At 38.9% G+C, this 27,417-nt stretch overlaps 1 protein-coding gene across 2 annotated transcripts in view; it reads left to right on the top strand.

Annotated features, from left to right (window-relative positions):
- Positions 1-27,417, top strand: part of Pfkfb1 (6-phosphofructo-2-kinase/fructose-2,6-biphosphatase 1) — a 52,366-nt gene that overhangs the window by 16,244 nt on the left and 8,705 nt on the right. The window contains exons 2-11 of one of the 2 annotated variants that reach the window (XM_005339791.5): positions 4,848-4,973; positions 7,546-7,639; positions 8,438-8,504; positions 9,360-9,434; positions 10,044-10,100; positions 12,098-12,219; positions 16,278-16,485; positions 19,025-19,171; positions 22,179-22,283; positions 26,821-26,950. In XM_005339791.5, the coding sequence (XP_005339848.1) occupies positions 4,848-4,973; positions 7,546-7,639; positions 8,438-8,504; positions 9,360-9,434; positions 10,044-10,100; positions 12,098-12,219; positions 16,278-16,485; positions 19,025-19,171; positions 22,179-22,283; positions 26,821-26,950 (1,131 nt within the window). Of the gene's footprint in view, positions 1-4,847; positions 4,974-7,545; positions 7,640-8,437; positions 8,505-9,359; positions 9,435-10,043; positions 10,101-12,097; positions 12,220-16,277; positions 16,486-19,024; positions 19,172-22,178; positions 22,284-26,820; positions 26,951-27,417 lie in introns of those variants that run through there. The other variant, XR_013431827.1, reaches the window with a different exon arrangement.

The following is a 27,417-nucleotide window of genomic DNA, read 5'->3' as shown; positions in this document are numbered from 1 at the left end:
AGGCAAGCACTCTACCACTGAGCTACAACCCTAGCCCTCCTATTTCGTTCCTGATATTTTAAATTTCAGATATTATATTTTTAGTTCAAAATATCCATTTGATTTTTGTTTATATCTTCCATTTTTTGCTGAATTCTTCTACTTTTAATATTTGTTCCAAGATTGTTATTGCTCATCAATCATATTTATAATGCATAAATTTTATAACACATAATTTTAATGTCTTATTGTTTGTAACTATTGTTTGTCTTTTTCCACATGATGGAGATTTTCATGGTTCTTTGCATGCTGATTTTATTAGTTAGCTTTGAATTACTACCATGAACTATCTGAAGCAGCTAAATTATAAAAGAAAAGTTTATTTAGCTCCCGGTTTTGGAGGTGCTGAACATTGGTTTGGCCTCTGTCAAGAGTGGCAGATGGCACCACATCATGGTGGGAGTGCATGTTGTAACAGCAGTGGTCACATCTCAAACAGGAACAGAAAGAGTTGATGGGTGGGGCCAGGTTTGTTCCTTTTATCACAATCCACCAGGAATTCAAGGGGTCACATGAGAACTACCAAGCAGTTGCACAAAAACTATCTTAATATGTTCCCAATGACCTAAGGACCTTCCACTAGGCATCCCCTCCTAACATTACCAACCTTTTAACCAAGCCTTCAATCACAATGTACCCTTGGGAGACATAATAAAATCATATCCAAACCACAGCACTGATAGATTTTGTATTCTGGAGATTGTAATTATTATTTTGAGATTATGAATCTTGTTTACATTGTATGGAGAAGGTTGACATTTTTCTTCTATCCTTCTGTGTATCATAGTTCCAACATCAATTCAATTTTCAAAGCTTTTGCAGTAGTACTATTTAGGACTGTCCTATATGTGCACCACCTAGTGGTCAGTCTGGTATCTGCATAAAAGTCTTCTTGCTGGTGCTGGGGCTGGGGCTCAGTGGTAGAGCACTTGTCTAGCATGCGTGAGGTACTGGGTTTGATCCTCAGCACCACATAAAAATAAACAAATAAAATAAAGGCATTCTGTCCATCTACAACTACAAGAAAATTCTTAAAAAGCCTTCTTGCTAATTGAGTCTTCAGATCTTTGGTATGGTAATTAGGATCAAACACTCACAGGTCGCAGATAAAATCTTGACTCTTCCCTGTCTTTTTGGTACTTTCCAGTTCCCTAGGATCCCATTTTCTGTCCTCTACTCAGAAACTACTCATTGTCATGTCCAGAAAAAGTTGCAAGAGGATAGAGGAAAAACTTGTATGAAGTCTACTTGTGTCCTCCTGACACTGTCTCAACCTACAGAAAGAATCTCATGCCATGGTTGAGTTTTGATTCCTGGAGGCTCCATTCTGGGCCACTCATGTTTCTGGCCACTTTTCCTATTGCCACTTTTACTGTGGAACCGAACAAGTAGAGTAAATAAAAACCCAAGGGATTTTAGGGGAAATTTCTCTGATCTCAATTTCTCATTTCCATATCTTAAGCTCAGACTATAAGCTTTCTTGTGCATCTGACTGTCTGCCAAAGAATGCTCACTTCTAGGTTTCATGCCATATTGAATTCAGGCTCAGGACACTGAAGGAGAAAAATATAATGTTGAACTTCCAATTGTTTAAGTGGTCCTTTATACATACTCTAGTGTTCTTCCCTGATTCACCCACTTATATGTATATTTACTTTTCAGTATTCATATCTGTGTCCAGACATTCTATCAAGGTTTTATATTTGTGTTAGTGAGAGATTAAAGAAGGTTCCAGAATCAGATCCAGCTGTATGTTTTATAGACAACAATAACAAAAAAAATGCACTGTTTTGTAGTTGGATCTTGCTTTTTTTTCCAATAAGACAATCTTTGTCTTTGGTGTGGCTGTAGGCAATTCATGATGAAAGTGATTTTTATATAATTGGATTAAAATCTACCACATTGCAAACTGTTTTCTATTCATTGTATTTGTTCTTGCTATTTCTTATTCATTGTATTTGATTTGGTTCTTTTCCCCCTCCTTTTTCCTTAACTTTTCTCATTATATTTTGTCATTTAAAATTTTTAAACTGATACACAAAAATTGTACATGTTTCCGGGATACCAGAAATAAACACTGCACAGAAAAATAAGTACCACATGATTTTACTCACATGTGGAACCTAAATGGTTGTGCTCATAGATATTGAGAGCAGAATGGTGGTTTCCAGAGTCTAAGGAAAGCAGTGGGATGGAGTAAGGTTGATCAATTGATACTAATTTAAAATTATAAAAGAGCAGGAAGTTCTGGTGTGCTATTGCATTGTGAATATTTGATCATTTTTATGATCTCATTTTATCTCCTGCATTTACTTAATATTTAAGTGTTTTGTGGGTTGTTTTTTGTTTGTTGGTTGGTTGGTTGGTACTGGGGATTGAACCCAGGGATGCTTAACCACTGAGCCACATCCCCAGCCTTTTTTTTTTTTTAAGTTGGACACAATACCTTTATTTTATTTATTTATTTTTATGTGGTGCTGAAGATCGATCCCAGGGCCATGCATGTGAGACAGGGTCTCACTGAGCTGCTTAGGGGCTTGCTAAGTTGCTGAGGCTGGCTTTGAAATAGTGATCCTCCTGCCTTAGCCCCGCCCCCCGAGCTGTAGGGTTTACAGACATGTGCTAGTGTGCCTGGCCCTTCTTTAGATTTTTGAAATATAGTTTTGTGAATTTAGAATTCTAGATTGGCACTTTTTTCTTTCAACACTTTAAAAATTTCATTCCTCTGACTTTTTTGCTTATGTTATTTCTGACAAGAAGTCTAGTATAATTCTTCTCCTTGTTTCTGTGTAGGTAACATGTTTACTACCTACCCTTTCCTTCCTGGCTCCCTTCAAGATTTTATTTTTTTGTTATTTTGTTTGTTTGTTTGTTTTGGTACTGAGAATTAAACTCAGGGGCATTCAACCACTGAGCCACATCCCCAAACCTATTTTGTATTTTATTTAGAGACAAGGTCTCACTGAGTTGTTTAGTGCCTCGCTATGTTGCTGAGGCTAGCTTTGAACTCACGATCTTCGTGTCTCAGCCTCCCAAGCCACTGGGATTACAGGCATGCCCAGCTCAAGATTTTATTTTTGTCCTGATTTTCTGCAATATGAATTTTATACTTATGAGTGTGTTTTTTAAATTTACTATGCTTGGTGTCCTCTAATTTTTTAGATCTATTTTTTGCTGTTAATCACTAATTTTGGAAATTTTTGGTTACTATGCTTTCAAATATTTCTTCTGCCCTGCTATTTCTTCCCTCTCTGTTTTCTAAGCATGTATATGTTACACTTCTAGGTATTGTTCCACAACTATTATTTTGTGCAGTTTTTTTCATTTCATTTCTTTCTTTCTTTCTCCTTTTTCCTCCATTTCTTTTGCACTTAATTTGATTATTTCTTACACTTTCCATCCACCTTCTGAAATCATCTGTGTGATCATTCATAATTACCTTTTCAAATAGAGTCTTTAACACATTAATAATATCTATTTTAAATCCTCTGATAAATCAAAAATCTTCATCATAACTGAGTCTGGTTCTGATGACTGCATTGTATCTTTGGACTTTTATTCTATCCTAGATTCTGCCTTTTGGGCTGCTTCCTGGAGACAATCTATCTCTTGCATCTTTTATATATATATTTCACTATTTCACTCCTTTTTCTTTTTGGTATCGAGTATTAAACCCAGGACACTTAACTACTGAGCCACATTCTCAGCCTCCCTTTTTTTCATTTTGAGACAGGGTTTTACTAAGTTGCTTAGGTTCTCACAAAGCTGCTGAGGCTAGCCTTGAACTTAAGATCCTCCTGCCTCAGCCTCCCATGTCACTGGAATTACAGGCATGTGCCACTATGCCCAACTTCACTATTATTTTTAGCCTGGTAGTGAGGAATAGGAGACTAGAGCATTCCATGTTATTCTGATTAAGTCAGTCTTAGGCAGGTTTACCCTGCGTGTTGGAGGTACGACTTTCACAAATATTTCTGTCCCTCCTCCAAATGTAATGGTGGGCCTAGCATATTTTCCTGCCCCTCCTGGACTATAACTCTTTCCTTCGTTTCTCTCCTTTAAATATACAGAGTTTTCACCAGTGCTCTCAGTTTTATTGCCCTTCCTTCTGCAGTTTAAGGGGGGGGGTTCCCCCTCAGAAGAATAGGGTAGATTTGTCTGGTATTGACCATTGCACTACCAGCAGCAGTGAGTTTCCACCAGTGCTCTCATCTACAGATTTTTGTTGCCTTTCTCCATAAATATTAAGGCTTTTTTTAACCCCATAGAGAATATAGAGGCAATGGTCTCAGCAGAATTTCAGCAATGGTTATTTGTTCCATTTTCCTCCCCAGTCCAGAACTACAAGATATCTTTCTCAGGATCCTTCTCAGTCTTCCCTGACAGCACCTGGTAGAATTCCTGGAAGAAAATAACAAAAGGATATGAAACCATCTATGTCAACAGACCCTATGTGCTTCACATTCTCACATTGGCCCACAACTAGCCTTTAGCAATTCATTTATAAATTTTAGTTGCATCTTGTTAGGAGTTTATATGTTGCTCATCAGTATCTGCCCCAGGTAAGCAAATGCCTGTGTCCTCTTGCTCCCAGCAGATGCCTGTTTTTACATGTTTGCAGTTAGCTATTTATCTTGCAACCTCAGTTTATTATGAGTTCAAAGAAAGTCATTAGTATGCAGTTTTCAGCTTTTTTTTTCCTTTGTAATGGTGGGAGAGATGTTCTTTTCAACTCTACATCTCTGAGCTAATGCCAGAATATTATATAGTTCTGGGGATAAGCTTTTGACTCTCTGTTTGTCTTCCAGCATCCATACCCCAGTTTACCAATTCCCCAACGATGGTGATCATGGTGGGTTTACCAGCTAGAGGCAAGACTTATATCTCCACGAAGCTCACACGATATCTTAATTGGGTAGGAACACCAACTAAAGGTATGTCTCTGAAACCTTCTGTTATACATCCCTCCTGCAGACACTGGTAGAGAACTGAGTAAGGTAGGAGGCCAAAACCCTCAGTATCAAAAATGCCTCATCACCATTATTACCTGGATTACATTACTACCATTATTACTACTAATACTATATCACTGCCACTACATTCTTATAAATTTTATAATTTCTTGAGTAATACTCTATGCCCAGTCCCATGATGGGTGGTAAGCACACGAAAACTAGTATTAAGACTTAATGCTGCTGGGCATGGTAGTGCACATGTATAATCTCAGTGGCTCAGGAGGCTGAGGTAGTAGGATTGCAAGTTCAAACCTAGTGTCAGCAACTTAGCAAGACACTAAGCAACTTAGTGAGACCTTGTCTCAAAATGAAAATGAAACTATAAAATAAAAGGGCTGGGGATGTGGCTCAGTGGTTAAGCGTCTCTGGGTTCAATCCCTGGTACAAAAAAAGAAAAAAGACTTAATGCCTGCTCTCAAGATGTTTCATGACCACAAAAACAACCTTCTGACCAGAGCAGTATACTAGTTTTATTATCATTGCTATAATTGCACTGCCAACATCACTACTCTTATTAGCATTATCACATCTTCATCATTTCATAGTTGGAGAAATTAAGGCCGAAGACATGAAATGCCTTGTCTAAAGGCAAATAGCTGTAAGTGACAGAACCAGGATATGTTTGACTCCAAGCCTGACACTTATTGTGCTAGACCTAATGCATTGGCCCTACTGATAGGAAGAGAAAAATGTTCCTATATTGGTTCTGTACTCTCCTTTTCTCTATTCACTTCCTCTCTGTATTTCCCTTGCCCATCCCAACATCCTATCCATATACCCTTTTCCCTCCATTCATCTTTCTTCCCTTTCTTCAAGTTTTCTCTCTCTGCTTGCAATTGAATCCAAAGCCTAGTACATGATAAGCACACAGTACTGCTGAGCTACATCTTAGACGCCAGATCCTCTCTTTGCCCCCCTCATTTGTTCTTTCCCTACTCCACCAATGGAGAGTTTTCCAATAGGTTTCCATGTGCCAAAACACATGCCAGGCATTGAGGATGAAAAAACAAAATAGACTGTGTCCTGTCCTTAAAGAGTTCTTAACTTGATTATGATACATAAGAATACCTCGTATCACCTAGAAGTCCCTGAGCAAGGTGCTTAGGGGGATTAGAAATGAAATTGTCAACTGGAAGGTAATAAAAACTTCCCAGATTGGGTATATTTATGCTAGGTCATAAGAGAGGAGGGTAACATAGCAGAAGGGAAGGTGAGAATCAACCAATTTCAGGGAGGACTACAAGCTCTGAGGAACCTATGCTGAGTGGAGGGACACATGGTACTGTGGCACATGGGTCTTTGCCATGACCCCCCCTCTTCCTATCTGCTCCATTCTACTCACTCCTCACAGAGGCCTACATAGTCTTTTTTCAAAGCACAAAGCAGACATAACTATAGCCTTTAAGAGTCCCCTTGAGCTGCAGGTTTAAACCAAGGCTCCTTAAATTCAAGGCCTCCACAATTGGTCCCTTCCAGCCTCTCAGGCCCCAACCCCAGTGAATGACACACCATCCACAAATAGTCTCATCTGCTGATACTATCTATACCTTTGCTTGAGCTATTCTTTTCCAGGAATGCCCTTGTTCCCTACCCTCATTTCTATGCATACCTATAAAAGGCACCTACCCTAGTAAGCATGTTTCAATGCCACTTTCTCTAAGAAATCTCAGATCAATCCAGATGGAATTTGTCTTTCCTTCTCCCTCACTCTTTTGCATAACTCTATATTGTTCACCAGAGCACTTAACAAATTACATGGGAACTCTCTCTTTACTGGTTAATTTGCTGTCCTACCTGCTGATTTGTGAGCTCCTTGAAGTCCCCATCATGAAGACCTTGTTATTCTCTGAGATCCAGAACTCATATCCTTCTTCACAGAATTGTCATCAATAGTATTTGTTAGATGAATGAATGAAATATTCCCTGCTTGGCTTCTTATCCTCTTATCCTTCATTCCTTTTCTCCCCTATGACTTTTCATCATTACAAGTAGGAGAGTATGGACTAGAGATTTAGATTTAAATTCTTTGTCTTGATACAGAAAAATGAAATAGGAGTTAGAAGGCCTAGTGTATGTCTGTTATCACCTCACTCAGTTTGACCCTGGTGATTGATTGATTTTACTTCCTTAATCTCTGTCTCTTCATCTTTCCAGTGGAGTAAGACATTGAGAAGGTTGCAGTTTATGATAAAATATAATAATTTTAGAGCCAAACATACTTGGGTTTCAATCCTAGATCCCCACTTTTTAACTGTGAAAGTTATTTTCTATCTCTTAACTTCACTTTCCTCATTTATAAAGTGGGAATGGTCATCCATATAACTTGCAGGGCTGTTATGAGGAAAATAATGGGCTGGTAGTTTATAATTTGAATTTTTACATGCACATTTTATTGCTTAAAATTATACCTTCTTCTGAGTCCCTCTAAGCAAGGACATTTTTTGGCCACTGGGATCTTCCCAACTTCTTCACTAGGGCTCCCTGCTTTCAGTGTTTAATTTAGGCCAGTATCGACGAGAGGCAGTGAGCTACAAGAACTACGAATTCTTTCTCCCAGACAACATGGAGGCCCTACTTATCAGGAAGTAAGTACCCAACATATTACGGACCTGTGCTACCCGTTGGCTGAGGGAGGCCTTTCTTCAGATCACGGGAGAGTGGGACAAAGTAACCTGGGTAAGAGACAAAGCCCTACTCAAAGGGTAATTGGGACATCCCTGCTCAAATCCTGCTAACCATCTTCTTATCAGGAACATTTTATGTTCTTCTACTTCTAACAGGAGAGTAGAAACTTCTTAGCCTAGCATTTGAGATGAAAGTCTAAATAGCTTGGCCAACCTTAAGATCTCTTTCCCCTGTGTGATTCTGAGTACTTCCACAATGGAGCCTGGGTCTCATTTATTAATCCATGTCCTCACCATAGAACCTAGCTACAAGTAATCACTAAAGAGATTTTTTTTTTTTGCTGAAAATACATTGCCACTGTAATGCCTACACTTACAATATTACTCATGTCACGACATGACTTTAACTTTAAAGACCACATACCTAAGCCCTACTTGGGTTGATATGATATTTAGCTTGAGTTTCCTTATCACAAGCATTGAAACACTTAAAATTGGGTCTGCTGTCATTACTTAGACTTTCCCAAGCATGTCACTTTATTCCTGCCTCTAAGCTGTACACACAGATCCAATTACAACTGTTTGACCCCTCTGTGCTTGGCATGGTGCCTAGAACATAGTACATTCTGTGTAGATGTTCAAAAGATGAATAATTTAGTGTAAGATATATGAGAGATGGTACAAACGATAATGCAGAAAAAGAGAGAGAAAACCATCTTGGAGATAAGGATTGTCTGTTTCTTTCTGTATATTTTTCAGGCAGTGTGCATTGGCAGCCCTGAAGGATGTTCATAACTATCTTAGCCATGAGGAAGGTCATGTTGCGGTAAAGAAATTTCCATTATTTTCTTTAGGCATCTGCTGCAATGGAAAATAGCTAATATATACTGAGAATTAACTATTCCATATATTATTCTAAGTACTTTGCTCATATTAATAATTTAGTTGCACACTACCCCCATGAGATATTGTCATGCCTCATTTGAAAGCCTGGAAGAATAGAACAGAGAGATTACATACTTTCCCAAGGTAGCACAACATGTATATGGTAGGGCCCAAACTGAAATCCAGATTGTGTAGCTTGGTAATCTCCACTCTTAACCACTATGTACTACTAATGAACCCCTAAGAATTCAGCAGGGCTCTACTGGAATATAAGACTATAGTACAAACATTTTTGAGTTCTAGAGATTTACCTATACATCCCCAGTTTCTAAAGAAGGAAAAGATTCTTAAATTTGCAAAGGGTCTGATCTAAGTTGCTGAGATTAGGGAGTTGTTTCCTACTCTTAAGGACTTTTAAGTTGATAAGGAAAGAAGAGGCCTCATGTAGGACTTGAGGAAACCAATAGCTCTGCTCTGTCAGCAACTCTTAGTGACTAGTGAAGGTAAGTCTTTCTTCTATGCCTAAGTTACTCCACCTGTAAAATAATCCTAATAAAAACTTACAGTTTTTCTTTTACCTTATTATACTCACAGGATCTGGTACATTTCTGGGCAGACAGAAAGTGCTTGATAAGTGTTTGTGAAATTGAGATAAGTTAATTCTTCCTTTCCTTCAAGATCCTCTAAAAAGTCTACCGCTTTCTAGAAGCCCTCCACTTAGCACAGACATGGAAAAAGAGTGAGTGTTCTGTCAACACTAGATACAGAGTAAGCCAATTTCATTACCTATCTCTAGGTTTTTGATGCCACCAACACTACCAGAGAAAGACGGTCACTGATTCTGCAGTTTGCAAAGGAACATGGGTACAAGGTACAGTAATAGACCCATTCTTGTCTAGAACCTACTTATCCAGTACAAACTCCAAAGAAAGACTAAATAGGATACTCAGAACAACCAAATTGGCTATCATAGGCTCAATATATTAATTTGGTTGTCTGGTTTTCCGGAGCATAGTCAGAAGCAGCAAAACAGAATAGGAAAGGAGATGTACCACATTAGGCAATGGAAAATGGTTAATGACAGGTTGACACTGAGGGTGGGGCATGACAATGATGAAGGAGTTGAAAACCACTACAAAAAAATACAACAGACTTAAAAATCAGTAAAAACACAAAACAACAATCCAGGGTCATTTAGTTTAAGGCCAGAATAGCTCATAAAACTCAAGCCTGAAACATCACTGTATGAGATTCTATTGTCAGACATGCCCCTGGAGATCACTCAGGGGGAGAAGGGATCCATCTATGTTTGACTCCTACCAAATATAATTCCCAGTTGGAACATCCCCTTTCAGAGTTAGAGATCAAACCTCTGTCTCTCTTTCTTTCTATCTTTCAAGGCCTCATGCATGCTAGGCAAGACTTTTACCACTGAACTACATCCCCAGACTTAGACATCTTTTTTATGTTTCTCTTACAGGTCTTTTTCATTGAGTCTATATGTAATGATCCTGATATCATTGCAGAAAACATCAAGGTAAGGAGAAACAGTTACTTTTCCTTCTTAGTTTTTGCTGTCTTAGTTTTGGCTCCTACCTAAAGATCTCTGTAAGATTTTTTTTTTTTTTTTTTTGGTGCCAGGGATTGAACCTAGGGGTGCTTAACCACTGAGCCATATCCACAGCCCTTTTTATTTCTTTTTTTTTTAAATATGAGTCAGTGTCTTGGTAAGTTGCTTAGTGTCTCACTAAGTTCCTGAGGCTGGCTTTGAACTTGCAATCCTTCTGCCTCAGCCTCCTGTGCTCCTGGGATTACAGATGTGTGCTATCATACCCAGTTTATTTCTGTAAGATTAAAGGAAGTACTCTTACCTGAGCTTTTGCTTTCACTTTGCATAGGCACAATTCCCTGACCATCCTGGCCCACAATAACCCCATGGAATTAGGTAAAGCCAATATGTAAAGAGCCTGATCACCACTTTTAGAATCTAGCCATGTGTTTAGAACTAGATCATTCACAACATTTTGTTGTTCTCTACCTCATTAAATTACCAGAGCTTAGGAATATAAGATGCCCTTAAAGATCATCTCCTACAATCCTCCATCAGGTACTTGAAATCTCAGTTAAATGTTTGTTTAGATTTTATTTTAATACATGCAAGGACAAATAGCTCACTGCCTTCAACAAATGTAGCCCAATCAAACTGAAACTTTCCTCCCTGTAATTTCCAATCATTGGTTCTAATTTTTTTTTTACCTCTTGAGACATATAACATGTCCAATTCCTCTCTTAGCTCTTCATATACCCATCCATCTATTTATTGATTTAATATAAATTCATTATATATCTAGGATGGGCCATTCTTGGCAATAGAGACATAGAAATGGTTACGTGAAAATCCTTCTCTTAAGTTTATGGCCAAGTGAAGGAGACTGGAAAGTATATAGACAGAACTCTGAGATCAAAGCTGATATGAGGAAACAGGGGAGAGTTTCAGAATACAGTAGTAATGATATGTCAGGGAAAGTTTCCCGTGGAGGTAATAGTTGAGATGCACCTTGAAGAATGGATGGGAATTTTGCTGGTAAAGAATGGGAATAAGAAAGAGCTTATACTAAGTATGACATCTCTGGGAGCTATAAATAGCTTAGATTGGCTACATCAAATGTGTGATGGAATGGGAAGCAGTGAGAATAAAGACTAAGAAATAATTTTGGTCTTACTCATGATAAGCCATGAGCCACGTGCTAAGAATAGTTGACACTTTGGGCTAAAAGATATAAGGAAATGGCAATGGGTTTAATGGGTTTTAAACTGGAGAATACATAATCAGATATGCATGTTAGATATACCCTTCTGGCTGCCAGTATGGTAAATATATCAGAAATAACATGCCTAGACAAATTAGTCAGTCACAAAGCCCTAGTTAGTATAGGCAAGAGAAAATGAATATTTAGAAGGGAATGGAGAGGATTTGGTGCCTGCTAAGAGATAAGGGATGATAAAAAGAAGCATCTGGAATGATTTCCAGATTCTGTGTAGGCTAACATTACTGGGAGGGAATGGGATGGGAAATGTGAAAAGAGAAAATGGATATTGGGGGATAGGAACTGTTAGCCCTTCAGAAAACCAAAGAGAATATGTCACATTCTTCCAGTAAAGGCTCCAAATATGTGAGCCATTATGACTCCTAGCCAAGATGTCTGCTTCTTTTTTCTGTAGCCATTTTTTTATATCACAATGTCTAGTCCTCTTATTAATATGCTTCCTAAACAGTGTGTGCTGTGGCAGTGAATGCAATAAAATAGTCCTTTTTCTAACCACCTGGAGATAAGAAATGAGGAGTTTCTAATCTTTTCTTCACTTAACTGATTTTTGTAAACTCTGGCAAGGTTCTCCAAGTTTCAATTTTCTCACCTTTACAATAAGGGATGTTGTATTCAGTGGTTTCTAAGGGCTTTCCCCAAGAACACTTTCAGAGTCTTTATCTTACAATGTATCCGTTGGTCCCTCTGATCTTCTCCCTTCTTCCAGCAAGTGAAACTTGGCAGCCCTGATTACATAGACTGTGACCGAGAAAAAGTTCTGGAAGATTTTCTAAAGAGAATTGAATGCTATGAGGTCAACTATCAACCCTTGGATGATGAATTGGACAGGTAAGAGCCCAACATCCCAAAGTTAAGACCTGGATCCTTAGTGTAGTTTTGATGTCCTTATATGGAAACATCCTCCTTCCCTGGGCCTCCAACCTCTCTATTTTTAACATCAGGGGAACAACTTGATGATCTGTCTTCATGGCAGTGTGAGGTATTCATGAGATGACTGAAATAGTGCCTTCCTGAGCAATATGGACAGATCAGAACCTTTATTTCTGAAAACAAATGCCTCCTTCCCATGGGTGTTTGCTACTATTATTGTAAAAGTATTCTTCACACTCAATAATACTTCAGTTTTCAAACATGTTCCACTTCTTTCTTCCATTGAATCCCACACAGAAGCCCTGTAAAGGAGACTGATAAATATCATCATAAAATTTTTTAAGAAGAGGAAATTGAATTCTTAGAGGATTGAAACTACTTTCCCAAGCTCCCAACACAAGTGAGGGGTAGAACTAGGACTCTAACCATATATTCTATCTTCTTATCATGTCTCTTCTCACAACACTCACATACCTCTTTAATCAGCAATCATTTGGCCCCTTTTTGGCTGTGGTGTATGTAGAGATTATAAACAGGGGGAATAGAAATGGGTTCTATTCTCAAAAAGCTTCCATAATATGTTGGCATATGGGAATATCCATGAAAAATAATATATTTTCCATCATAATACCAGCTAAAGATAGGAGAGTTATTAACTGCCAGTCCATAAGAGATGTGAGTTTAGATGTAAACTGTTCCCAGAACCCTGCTTTCTTTAAAAATTGATTAAAATGAGAAAGGGTCCTGTTCACCTACACTCTTTGAGGCTCAAGTGTAAATTGTAAAAAGGACATAAATAATCTTCACCACCCTAAGAAGTTTACATAACATTCTTTCAGCTTTACCCAACTGAAGTACTGAGAAATGAGCATTGTTATTACTCCACTCCTTAGAAGGGAAAACTGAGGCCTAGATCAGGTTAAAGGTTTACCTGAGATAATACAATGAGTCAGCAGCAGAGCATAAACTGAAACCCATATTCCCAAACTTCCAGCTGGTTTTTCCTTTCTTATATCCCTATAACATAAAAAAATGTCAGATGGGGGAGTTGACAGTGCAAGGACCATGGCCTTTATGTGCATTTTCACAGCTTTGCTTTGTTCAACTTCGGTATGTGTGTGCTAGAGTGTGGCTCTGTATGCTCTGAGGAAAGTATAAACTTTTCAAATTTCCACAAACGTACTATGTGGACTAATAGCATATGGTTTTAGGAGATTAAAGAAGGGAGGCTGAAGTGAAAGAATGGCATCAAGAAAGCCCCCAGCTCTGGGTCTAGACTACTACAAATGCTCTGTTATTTTTTGATGTATTGGTTTGGGCCTAAAGAACTAAAGACGATATATATAGTAGGCCAGATTTATTTCATTATATTTCCATCAATGAACATTTATAGTTTGTGCATTAAGGACAGCCTTAGCTGTGCCTAAGGAACTCCAAGAAGGAAGGGATATCCCTGCTTTGATAGAATTTCCAGTTTGTTGGAGAGGACAGTCTATACACAGTTGGTCACAATTTTGGGGACAGAAAACCAAGTGATGGCTGGAGGATGGTTCCACAGAGGAGGAAACCTTGTCGAACTTGCAGGAAGAGATCTAGAAAATCTGGGTTGCCCAATAGACAGAATAAACGTGCTTAGAGTACTGGCAAGGTGGGGGCTTCAAAAATAAGAAAACTATCCTAAAAACATTTCATACTTAATATAAAAACAGCATCAAGGTAATCAAAATGGAAAAAAAATATAAAATTAGAATTTGGTAGGACCTACTTTATCATAAGTTTATTATTTTTATTTTAAATTACACATGGTGGTGGGCTGGGGATGTGGCTCAAGTGGTAGCACGCTCGCCTGGCATGCGTGCGGCCCGGGTTCGATCCTCAGCACCACATACCAACAAAGATGTTGTGTCCACCGAGAACTAAAAAATAAATATTAAAAATTCTCTCTCTCTCTCTCTCTCTCTCTCTCTCTCTCTCTCTCTCTCTCTCCCCTCTCTCACTCTCTCTTTAATAAATAAATAAATAAATAAATTACACATGGTGGGGGATATGAATGAGCTACTGTAATACTTTTGGTGTTGAGCACTTCTAAATGATTTTACATGACCCTGGGATCAAAGATGACTTTCTGTAGAGAGTTAGTGTACTGATTCTTGAAGGATGGATGCATAGGAGCTCAACGAGGGAAATCTGGCAAGGGACATCTTTTTAAGCAAGAACAGCACTTTGTAATGGTCCAGTTAGAAATCTGAGTAAGAGGAGAGAAGTACAAAGGGATATTCCAAGGGTACAACAAAGACATGAAGATAAGAATGAAACAAAGAAGCTATGGGTACAGCTTGGTAACATGAGGTAAGGTCAGCTGGGGCTCATGTGTGAAGGCACATAAAATGTCAGACATAGCTGAGTGATTTGGAAGTTCTCCTAGAGACATGCTGTACCTAGTGTTAGGAACAGAGAATAACTAGGAAACAATGTTACATCAGATATTTTCTACTCCTAGGCTCTAAGGATCCTAGGAGAGATGATTAGAAAGAGGACCATTTTAGAGTTAAAGCCCAAGTCTACTTCCTAAGGTGACCTTAGGCAAATAGCTTTATCTTTGTGTATTTCACAGAGATAACAATCTCTTCTCTGTATGACAGTCATAGGGATTCATGCACCTTAAAATCTCCAATCCCTGCCAGATGCATGGAAAATTTCAACAAATCCAAGTGCTCTGTGGGAATCATTGGACATGGATCATAGGTCTGGGCATAATGAGTGGGTATAGACATAAAGGACTTCTCTAGGGAGATCAAGGGAAAAGTTTCCTGAATTAAACTCCTCAATGACTTTGAGCTAGTACAAATATTTAAGTTCACTTGATTTTCTTACTGTGCAACCAGTGTTGGTGGCATAGCTCAAAAGCCCAGCTTCTCACACCTGAGGAATCTCTCTGAACTCCTTACAATCTAACAATCAAAGGATTAATGACTGGTACATCAGTGGCCTCAGAAGTCTTGCTCCATGGTTCTAATCTTCTGATTAGCCAGTATCTCCAACTTATTCCTCAGCTCCTCCACAGATAGGTGGTTGAGGAGCTTGGAGCAGGGACCACAAGTTCTCCAATGATGTTGTGGACCACCTCTATATCCCTATGCCCCAGTGCTTGGCACACCTTCCAGTGAGTATTTGTGAAATGAATGATGAACATTGATTACATATTTCCAATATATGTTCCTGACTGGCCTAAGAGTTCCCAAAGGGCAGATGCTGGGTCCCACCCCAAACACAGTGCCTAGAACAGAGGAGGGTGTTTGTAGACTGCATGGCAAATAGGGAAAACACCCAGTCTAACTCCATTTTCTGAGTGTGGAGAGATAAACAGGCACATGCACACCCAGATGTAGAATATAAAGTACACTGTATCATGGCAGGAATGAATCAAACATTACTTTCCTATGACCAATGTGATTCTACATCATGTACACCCAGAAGAATGAGAAATTATACTCTCTATATGGATAACATGTCAAAAAACATTCTACTATAATGTATAACTAAAAAGAACAAATAAAACATTTTAAGTAGCAAAAAAAGAAACAGAGAGGGGAAGACTTCAATTAGTATTTAAAGGGGAGGAGAAATGGACAAGACAGAAGCTGCCAATGAAATGTTGATTTCAGAGATACAGAAGATCACTCTATTTCTGATTATTGCAGCAGTGTGAATCACAGAGAAGAGAGCCCCAGCTGCTTGATTTGGAATGAGTGAAGGTAAAAATACAGCTTGGCTCAAGCTGAAACTGAGAAAAGGAGAAAGAGGGGTATGGTAGAAGACAATAAGTCCTGTAGGATAGTCAGGAACTAAGACTCTAGAACAGATACTCAGAACAGGGCAAACCATAGAATCTTGTTAGTTAAGAGCAGAATTGCAGAGGAAACTTGAAAGCAAGGTGTGTGGCTGGGGTTTTCTCTTGGGATCAGCCCTCCCTACCATCAGACATTGATCTGCCCTTCTACTTGTGTCTGGCCCAGCCACCTGTCCTACATCAAGATCTTCGATGTGGGCACACGCTACATGGTAAACCGAGTACAGGACCACATCCAGAGCCGCACAGTCTACTATCTCATGAACATCCATGTCACACCACGCTCCATATACCTATGCCGGCATGGTGAGAGTGAACTCAACCTCAAAGGCCGCATCGGAGGTGACTCTGGCCTCTCACCTCGGGGCAAGCAGGTAGGGAGGGCACCATGCACTAAGATGGGCTGCCTGAGATGGCCCAGGTAAAATTGCCAGTACCTGGGTCCTGAGTAGGGGGTGCCCAATGATGGGGTAGAAGCAGATTCAGGTCACTCATGCCCTTCTATACTGTCAGACACTCAGTGTTAAAATAGCAACTTAATTGCTTCCAAAGGCCAAATGCTCCTTCAAACTGGTAGCTTCACTCTGACCTGCCCAAATCTGGCTGCTTCTCCATCCCATCACAATGACCACCTTTGGCCCTTGAATGACAGGTCTCCTCATCTTTCTCACAATTCTGTGCCGTTGTTCATACACACCTTGCTGCCTTCCTCTGCCATTATGTCATCTGGCAATCATCATGTGCACAGACAGCTCCCTTGAGAGACCTACTTTGAGTACCCATTCTTCCCAACTCAGGGAAAATGCTGTCTTCTCTCCCCAACCCTCTGCAGGAATCATACCGTCATTAATTATCCCCACTGCCTACTGCATCTTCCTGCCTCCCCTGTTCCCTTCCAAGGCCCAACTCTTGCTCCAAGATCTGGATCTCCAGGAAGCCCCCTGACAACTGTTAACTTCTTCTAGGCAGGTTGCCAAACCCTGGGCTTCATCTCTCCTGATCTGGCCTATCTCTGACTCTCACAGGGCATGACTGTCCTCCCCCAGTGAGGCATAGTGACCACATTCTGGATGTTGGCTGCACAAAGGGATATATTTCCTGTGTGTGTGTGTGTGTGTGTGTGTGTGTGTACATTTGTGAGTGTAGGAGACACACATGTGGAGATGGCTACGTGTCCAGCTAGGCTCTGGGCTGTGTGGGCAGAGCAGGGGCTAGCTCTAGTCAAAAGACTCCAGGTACAGGTAGTGCCTCAGGGTAGAGTGACACTTCCAGTGGCCTCTGTCTTTGCTCTGAGGAGCATAAGTGGGTGTCTGATCAAAGCTTACCTCATGGTCCAATTGTCTGGGATTTTTAGCACATGTATTGCTTGCTGGGAGGATTCACTTCGGCTGAAACAACTGGGAAATAAAGTGCAGGAGGGAGATTCATTGTTATGCACAGTCATGGTGCCATCTATTTCCACATGTGTGGCCTGACTTAATTTTAAAAAAAAAGGTCTTTGGGGGTGACCAGTACCATCACCAGTTTATAGATGAGAAAGGTGAGATTCAGAGAGGAGCAAAGAGGTCCCCCAGGTCGCAGATCCCACAGCTGATACAAGACAAAGCAAAGACTGAAAACCGGGTCTTTCTGCTTGATTTCAACATCCCTGCTGGAGATATGGGAGGTGTCCCAAGTACACTGTTGCCCCAGAAGGCATGGACCTCGGGGCTCTTTTTATTTTATTTTTTTTTTACCTCCAGACTGGCAGCCTCCCCTTGAGGTAGACTTTGATCTGACACTCATTTCTTGTGCTCCTCAGAGCAAAGATAGAGGTCACTGGAGGTATCACCCTGCCTGGATGTAGCACCCTCCCCTGTGGCACCACCTGTACCTGGAGTCTCTTGACGGGAGCTAGCCCTGCCCTACCCACACACACAGAGCCCAGATGGACACATGGCCATCTCCATCTGTGTGTCTCCTGCACTCATAATCACACACACACACACACACACACACACACACACCAGGCCCATCCTGCACTGTTATGGGCACAGTGCACCAGGTCTGGTTTAAATGTACTTTCTCATCAACTATAATCCCATCACTGTACTCAGGCCATATAGAAACATAGGATGGTGCCCAAAATGGAAGGAAAAGGAAGGAACATTTTGGGTGGTATGCGAGCATTTGTATTCTTGTCCTGGGCTCCACAAATGCTAGAGGTGGATCTGTTTGAATGAGTGAATATCCTAGTAGGGTACTTAGTGAGCAAGCATCAGTGAGTGACTGCAAACACATACATAGACATATATAAGTGCAAGCACACATACTCTTTTCTGTTTCCTTGACCTTTAACCACATGGGAAAGAGTATGGCTCTATTTTGTTTTACACTTTGTAATTATGCATATGCTTATCAAGTACAATGTGATGTTTCAACATACATATACATTATATCTATATACTGCATATTGATCCATTCCCTCATGAATTTATCATTGATTTGTGGTGAGAAAATTCAAAATGTCAGCTATTTTGAATTATACACATTTTATTTTTAATTAATTAATTTATTTTTTAGTTGTAATTGTACATAATACCTTTGTTTTATTTTTATGTGGTGCTGAGTATCGAACCCAGTGCCCCACACATGCTACACAAGCGCTCTACAAACCCCAGCCCCACAACATTTTATTTTTAATCATGTTTACTCTACTGTGAAATAGAATGCTGGAACTTATTTCTCCTGTCTAACTGTAATCTTGTATTTGTTGAATAACTTCTTCCTATCCCTCCCTTCTCAAGGGTATGCCTTTTTATAAATTTGGGACATCTCCACTCTACAATTTGTGGAAGATTTGAGCTTGTTTTCATGGATACCTTATCTTTCTCACCTTTCCCCCTCATCTTTTCCTTTGCACCCCATCCCTAGTATGCCTATGCACTGGCCAACTTCATTCAGTCCCAGTGTATCAACTCCCTGAAAGTATGGACCAGCCACATGAAGAGGACCATCCAGACAGCTGAAGCCCTGGGTGTCCCCTATGAGCAGTGGAAGGCCCTGAATGAGATTGATGCGGTGAGATGGAAGGGGTGAATCTCCTGACAGAGTGGGGGTTTGAGTATGGGTTTATCCCTGGGGTTGTCTTTGCTCCAGTTCTTATGGGGAACCAAATTAATTCAACAAACATTTCTTGACAATCATCCAGTGCTCAACACTATTCTATGTCTCAGGGATCCCTGGAAGGCCAGGAATAGACAAGGACTCTACTTTTAGAGAGCCCAAAGGCAGACAGCAAGACTCTATCTCAGTGTGACATAAGTTTCCAAGAGAGGAAGTACAAGGGACTGTGGAAGATCAGAAGATGAGGGTACCCCTGACCACACATGTGAGAGAGATTTATAAGGAAAGATTCATGAAGGAAGCCAAGGATGAGAAAAGAAATATGCAAAATGGGCTTGGAGTGGAACAATAAACATAGTTCAGAGATGGGAAACTACTTATATGAAGGCTCAGAGGTGAGAAGAGACCCTAGCATGTTTAGGGAACTAAAAGAAAGAATGACAGAGATTCTGGGACAGTGATAGTGAGGTCTGGGGAGAAGGGAGATGAGTCTGAAAAAAGATCTAGGCTTCAGGGTCTTATAGTCCATGTTGAGGGCTTTGGATCCTGCCCTAATATCTATGGGAAGCTATTGACATGATCTAAGTCAAGGAGATTGGTCTGAATGTAATTCCCATTTTTAAAGCCCAGTCTGTACATGCATGGAGACTAGGTGAAAACAATGCCAGGATGAGCATGTAGACCAGTCAGGACAGGTGGCTGCATTAGTGTGGCAAGAGGCAAAGGCATGTGGAACCAGAATAGTGGTATGAAGATGGAATGAAGAAGGACTTTGACCCAACATAATAGGGTCAATGGTACTTGACAGTGTAAGGAGTAAGGAAGAGGGAGAGGTGAAGGATCCAACTCTGGTGACTAGGAAATCTCTTTCAGGATATCCTTCTCTTACCTATGCTATAGGTACATTGGCAATGGGTGGTACTTCACAGGTTATGGCTGTTAAGGCCCAACATAAAAGCTTCACCACAGGTGTAGATAACTTACATGAGGTAGGTTAACATGCTAAAAATGCTTCTATAAATTTAGAAATGTATGTGTGTGCATATTTCACATATACATATGTAAATATAGATGTACAAAGGAACACATATTTAGAAAGGGGCTATTTAGTAAAACATACATGTGCAAATATGTAAACTTGTCATCATAAGAGTTTAGTTGATGTTGTAAAGAAGAATGAAATTATGACATTTGCTGGTAAATGGATGGTAGAATAAAGGAATAGATTTGAGAGAAATTTAGGAGGCAGAATCTCAGGAATTGGCTACAGGGGGGTGAGTAAGGAAGAAGCAAGAATTTGCAATGATGCCTAAATTTCTGATTTATTTTCTATTATTGATTACATTATTAATGTTTAATTCCATCAATTGAGTCTTTTAAATGTACCTTGTACACCCTGTACTAGTATCTTTTACATATATTATCCCTAATATCCAAAACACTTCTACATGGTAATTGTAATTCTCATTTCTCAAGTAAGGAAAATAAAATTAAGGGGAATTAAGCATTTTGCCTAAAGTCAAGAGAGTGTCAGTGGCCATTGCCACAGGCAAAAGGCTCCCAGCTTGCCTCAAAATTGAAAGTTGAAGCCAATCAGGAAGGACCTGTGTACTGAATAGGGTACACATTCTTCCATGGGCAGTGGCAGTTGGAGAAGGTCGATACTGCAGAGCTACTTATAGGTTGTGACAAGGGTTCAGTTCCACAACCCTGAAGGAAGCTTGGTAAATGACCCAAAAGACAACAGAGGCCACTTTCCCACTTCAGGAAGGTTTAATTGGAATTGACATACTCCGAAGGAAACTTTAGAAACCCAACATCACTTGCCACTACCTCTAGCAGCCACCTCACTCCTGGAGATTTCTCAGCCAACTTGGAAGCTCTTCTGTGAAGAGCTTCCAAAGAACTCATTACTTCCTTGGATAAAGAGATTGAAACCCATTCTAAAGCCATTAGAAATTTACTAGTTTTGCTCTCTGAAATTTCTGAAATACAGACACCTGTTAAATACAGACACCTGTTAAAAAATAAGGATCAGTCACTTATTTTTCTATCTAAAGTAGGGGTCAGGATGGAGGGATAGGAAATGCTATAGAATGGAAGAATATGACTATATTGTGCTCACACATGTGTATTTGCATACAAAATCACAGATATCTGCCACAAATATGCTTATGATTGTACATATGAACTTCACAGACACAGGGACCTTCTTCTACCATCATGCCTATACCACACATACATACACATGCCTACAGATTCATATGAACACACTCATTATAGACACATGCAGCCCTATATATACCCCACATGGACACAGAGGAGCATATAATGAACATGAACATAAACATAGCACAGATACAAAACCTCAAGCATATTACTGCAAATTCACACAGGCCTCAGACACAGGAATAGAAATATACATAGAACAGAAACACAATGAAAGATACAAATTCATGGATACACGTGCTGCAGACACACTTAGATGTGCATGGATACACATACCACAGAGACATCCACATGGGCATAACACACACACACACACACACACACACACACACACACACACAAATACAATACATATGCAAGGCATAAGTCCTTTAACAAGCATGCTGCATACTACATACTTGCAGATACAACCACAAATTCTTATGCCTACATATTTGTAAAAATACATAATTATATGTATATTGTATACTTATATACCTACTGAGACAATCATAGAAAAGCATCATATACTCAACCAGAACAGACCCCCATCCACACACTATTGTTTTTATACTCACACAAGTACACACCATGCACACATATATATTCACATACACACCCACAAATAACAAACACAACTCCATAGCTGTGCTCACAGAAGTCCCAAGTACCATATTATTGGTCTTAGAACTATGGCAAAGGCTGTCTGGATTTCACCAGGCGAATGCTTGTGTCCCCCAATACTTTCTCTTAGGGTGTCTGTGAGGAGATGACCTATGAAGAAATCCAAGAACACTACCCTGAAGAATTTGCACTACGGGACCAAGATAAATATCGTTACCGCTATCCCAAAGGAGAGGTAAGTTTTGGAGGGTGGCCTAATTCTTAGAACTCCTCCACAGCGTCTCCATTCCAACTTCCAAAATTCCAGTTTTAAAACATTTTTAGAAACAGGGTAAAGCATGTTTTGCAACATCTGCCATCTTACAAGGCACACAGTGATTTGGCCATTGGCCATCAATTCATGGCTATATGCAACAGATTTCTCTTATTAAAAAGCTACATATATGCTAGGCATGGGGGTGCACACTTGTAATCTCAGCAGTTTTAGAGATTGAAGCAAGAGGATTGGATTGCAAGTTGGAGATCAGCCTTGGCAACTTAGCGAGACCCTGTCTCAAAATTTTAAAAAATAAAAAGGGCTGGGGTTATAGCTCAGTGGTAGAGCATCCTGGGTTCAATTCTCAATACCCCTCCACACACACAAAGCTACAATGCTTTCTCTCTACTTTTAGGAGGACCCACTTCATCCTACACTTTATCTCTGGTCACCTCACTGGAAAAACCTGAAATACTTCTACATACTCTAATTTTAAGACATTTTATTGCCAAATGCACTACATTTCCAGTCTCTCTGGGCAGTTGGTATCATCCTAAAGGACAATAGGTATTACTTTGATCAACTTCTTTGCCATTACTTGAGCCAGACCATCATTTTCCTATTTGCATATGAAATGACTACTTATTGCTTTCTATCCAACTCCCACTTAGCCAGTTCCACATTTTAGAGCATTTGCTCATCACACTCCATTTCTGAAACAAACTCCTGTGAACAATTATCAGAAAACCAGGGCATTTGGGAAGACAAAACAATAGATACTCTGTTCAGTTAAAAAGAACTTTCACATTTTATCTTCAACCTCAGCAATGATAATGTAAAGTCAGGCTTAATTTGCCATCATTTTCCTTTATATATTTTGAGGCTTTGTTAAAAAGAGACATACAAAATTTTTTTGTTTTTTGCCTCTTATAAACAGCTTATAGTTGTATTTTGCTGTTTCTAATTCAAACTAAAAATGGTAGTTTCATACCTTTACTTTTATTTTAGTTACTGATTTTTTTAGTTTATTTCTATTATCTTGAGCTTCCCATGCTTAATTTTTTCTCTTCTCCTGTATCCTTTAGGATTGAGTTTTTACTATATTTAAGTTATATAATGTTTACATTCTTTTAGAGGTTGTCCTTAACATATTTAAGATATTTCATCATGATTCTTTTTATTCTTGCAGTTATCCTAATAAGGATATGAGGTCTAAATATTATACTTCAGAATCACTCAATTCATTTCTATGTGTTGTTATGCAACTGATTTGAACAATTAACATTTTAATGTGTTATTAACAAAACGCAGAATCAACCTCTCCACCATCACCCCAAATAATAAAAGAACTTTAAAACTCTGGATTCTCCTTCTCCTAGTTTGCATGTTGTTTTATATTTTAGTTCAACCTTGGTCTTAACCCCCAAATGAATTAGCACTGTTGTTATTACCACTGCATCTAGTTAATGTTTATTTATTTATTTATTTATTTTTGTACTGGGGATTTAAACCAGGGGCGCTTAACCACTGAGTTACCTCGTCAGACCTTTTTTTTGGAGGGGAAGGGTCTTTTTTTTTAGAACCAAAAAAAAAAAAAAGAACCTAACCCTTTTTATTTTGGGGGGACAAGATTGCCTAGGGCCTCAACTCACTGATACTGGCTTTGAACTTGCAAACCTCTTGCCTCAGGCTCCTGAGTTGCTAGGATTACAGGCATGTGCCACAATGCCCAGCCTGTCTATGTTTTATTCTTTTTATTTGTTTTTTTAGTTATACATGACAGTATATTTTGTCATATTTTTACAAACATGAGGTATGTCTTATTCTAATTAGGATCCCAGTCTTGTGGATGTACATAAGGTGGAGATTCGCTGTGCTGTATTCATATATGTACATGGAAAAGTCATGTTAGATTCATTCACTTTTCTCTCCTACTCTGATTCCCCCTCCCTTCCCTTCATTCCTCTTTGTTTAATTCACTCCACTGAACTTCTATTCTCCCCAGCTTGTTGTGAGTTAGCATCCATGTATCAGAGAGAACATTCGACCTTTGGTTTTGGGGGGACTGGCTTATTTCATTAGCATGGTAGTCTCCAGATCCATCTGTTTACCAGCAAATGTCATAAAGTCATTCTTTTTATAGCTAAATAATATTACATTGTGTATATCACCACGTTTTATTTATCCTTTCATCTATGAAAGGGTAACTAGTTTGGTTACATGGCTTAGCTATTGTGAATCAAACTGCTTATAGCATTGATGTGGCTGCATAACTGTAGTATGCTGATTTTAACTCCTTTGTTATACACCAAAGAGTGGGCTAACCAGGTCAAATGGTGGTTCCATTCCCAGTTTTTTGAGGAATCTCCATACTGCTTTCCAGAGTAGTTGCACCAATTTGCAATCCTACCAGCAATGTATGAATGTACCATTTTCCCTACATCCTTGCCAATATTTTTGTTGCCTGTGTTCCTGATAATTGCCATTCTGACAGGAGTGAGATAAAATCTCAGTAGATTTAACTATTTGTTTATAAAATCCTTTGATCATTCTTGCTGCTTGTAACCTGAAGACTGCCTTTAGAGTTCTTTTTTCCCTTCTTTCTTTGGAAGTTCCTTATTTTTTCTAAAACTATTTGTGGGGGATGTCTTCAATCACCAATGAAACTTTGGTGTGGAATAAAACTCTAAGCTGACAGTTGATTCTCAGCATTTTGAAGATATTACCATTCTGGCTTCTAATCTAAGAAACTTGGTTAGTTTTTTTTTTCTTTTGCTGCTTTTAAAAAAATTGTTTTAGTTGTAGATGGACACAATGCCTTTATTTTATTAATTTATTTTTAATGTGGTGCTGAGGATTAAACCCAGTACCTCGCACATGCTAGGCAAGTGCTCTACCACTGAGCCACAACCCCAGCCCTCTTTTGCTGCTTTTAAAATCTATCTCTGTTACCTTTGAGCTTCACAATTATGGATAGATATCAATTTCATTTTATTTATCTAAATTTAGGATTCATTGAATTTCCTGAATCTGAAAGTTGGAATTTTCATCAGTTCTAGAAAACCATCAGATATTATATCTTCCAAATTCTCTCACATTCTTTCTGTTATCTTTTTCTGAATACAGTTACATATGTTAATCTTGCCTTTATTTTTCATATCACCTAACTTTTCTTCTTATTTTCTAGCTGTTTGTATATCTTTGCTGCATTCTGAGTAATTTCTTCAGCTTTCTCTTCCAAGTCACTCTTTCTTAAGTTATATAAAATGCTGTTTATACCTTCAATTTAATTTTTAATTTTTTGAGATTTGGGGGATTGAATTCAGAGTGCCGCACACGGAGCAACATCCTTAGCTCTTTTTTATTTTTTTATTTTGAGATATAGTCTTGATATGTTGCTGAGGCTGGTCTTGAACTTGCAATTCTCCTGCCTTTGCTCCTGAATGTAGTACAGGCATGTACTATACCATATCTAGCTAGTTTTCAATTTTAATGATTACAGTTTTTATTTCTGAACTTCTGTTTAGTTTATTTTGAAATCTGCATCATATATTTGATACCATCTTATTTCTTACAGTCTATCATTTTATTTCTTAAAAATTCAAACATACTTATTTTATATGGTACATCCTTTAAGTTTTTAGAATTATCTTCTTGTTTTTCTAATTATTCTTATCCATACTAGGTTATTTCCTCGTGTATTTGTGAGAATTTGTTTTGGAAATCCCAGGTGGCCTGAGGTGAAAAAAATCCAGAGAGAATTTCCATTTGTTTCTTCCATGCACTCCCGGGAGTTAACAACTTGAAACCATTTTTTATTAAACTCTCATCAAAACATTTTCTAACCTACATGGGGAGTGTAATTCCATGTCACCAACCCACCTATAGGAATACTTGCAACTGTAAATTCTTACAGAAGGCATTTCCTAATTTTTTTCCACCAAAAGTCATGGAGAGACTGATAAATTTTCTTGTTGCTTCGTTTTGCCCATGGATGAAATTTTCTATTTTATATTTTACATAGGGTATAAGGTTTGCCCTTTAAGGGACTCCCAGTTATATTAGAGTCTTAGTCCCAACTCCCCACAATGTGCACACCTAAGGCCTTATATCCTGTTTCTATAAGGATTTAAAAACTCAAACCCCTTGGTTACTATGATTGTAAAATACACTCAGGACAGTGATAGCTTTTATACCCTCTTCTGATTCTTTTTACCAAGTTTTCCATTTTGGAATCCTATAGTTGAAGTTACCCTTATTGTTTTGAAGTGTCAACAGTGTAATTAAGACATCTTGTAGTGGGGAGTATTGCTATTTTTCCCACTATATTGATTGCACCCATTTAACAGATGGGAAACTGAGACCCTATAAAGAAAATAAGTTACCTAAGATCACACTGCATGGTAAACAACTCACCCAGCCCCAGAATCAAGTTTCCTGATTCCTAGGTTTGATTTCTTCCTCTCTGGGCTAATATGCCTCATCCCCCTTATCCAAAGATTTCTCTTACCTTTAGTCCTATGAGGATCTGGTTCAGCGTCTGGAGCCGGTTATAATGGAGCTAGAACGACAGGAAAATGTATTGGTGATTTGCCACCAAGCTGTCATGCGGTGCCTCTTGGCCTACTTCCTGGATAAAAGTTCAGGTAACATCTTCCTTCCTGTTCCTGGTGTGGGGAACTGAATGTGATTTTATATGCACAATTGGAGGTTTACTTCTTAGTAGTTAAAAGCACAATATCTAAAACAAGGATGCCTAGATTTAGATTATTTGTAACTTTTCTTATCATTCCTAACTGTACTTCCTTTGGCAAAGTACTATAACCCTTCTGGCCTTAGTTTCCTCATCTGGAAAATGGGGAGAATAATGATGAAATTTCATTAAACGTGTAAATAGCTTAGAACACGTCATAATACACTGTGTGGGCCATATAAGTGTTTGGGTATATTATTAGCATTATTCCAATGTAATGTTTTCAAAGCTGACATTAACAGTCTACATCAGCCTAAAATGCTGAGTCAGTATCTCTCTGAAGCATGGTGTCCTCAGGTGATAGTGAGACCTTTCATGGCCTCATAATTCTAATTATAGGTTTTCCTAATTATAGGTTTC

The sequence above is a fragment of the Ictidomys tridecemlineatus genome, chromosome X (assembly GCF_052094955.1).
Source record: "Ictidomys tridecemlineatus isolate mIctTri1 chromosome X, mIctTri1.hap1, whole genome shotgun sequence".
NCBI lineage: Eukaryota > Metazoa > Chordata > Mammalia > Rodentia > Sciuridae > Ictidomys > Ictidomys tridecemlineatus.
Note: the sequence above shows the minus strand (reverse complement) of the source record. Positions and strands in the feature narration are given on the sequence as shown.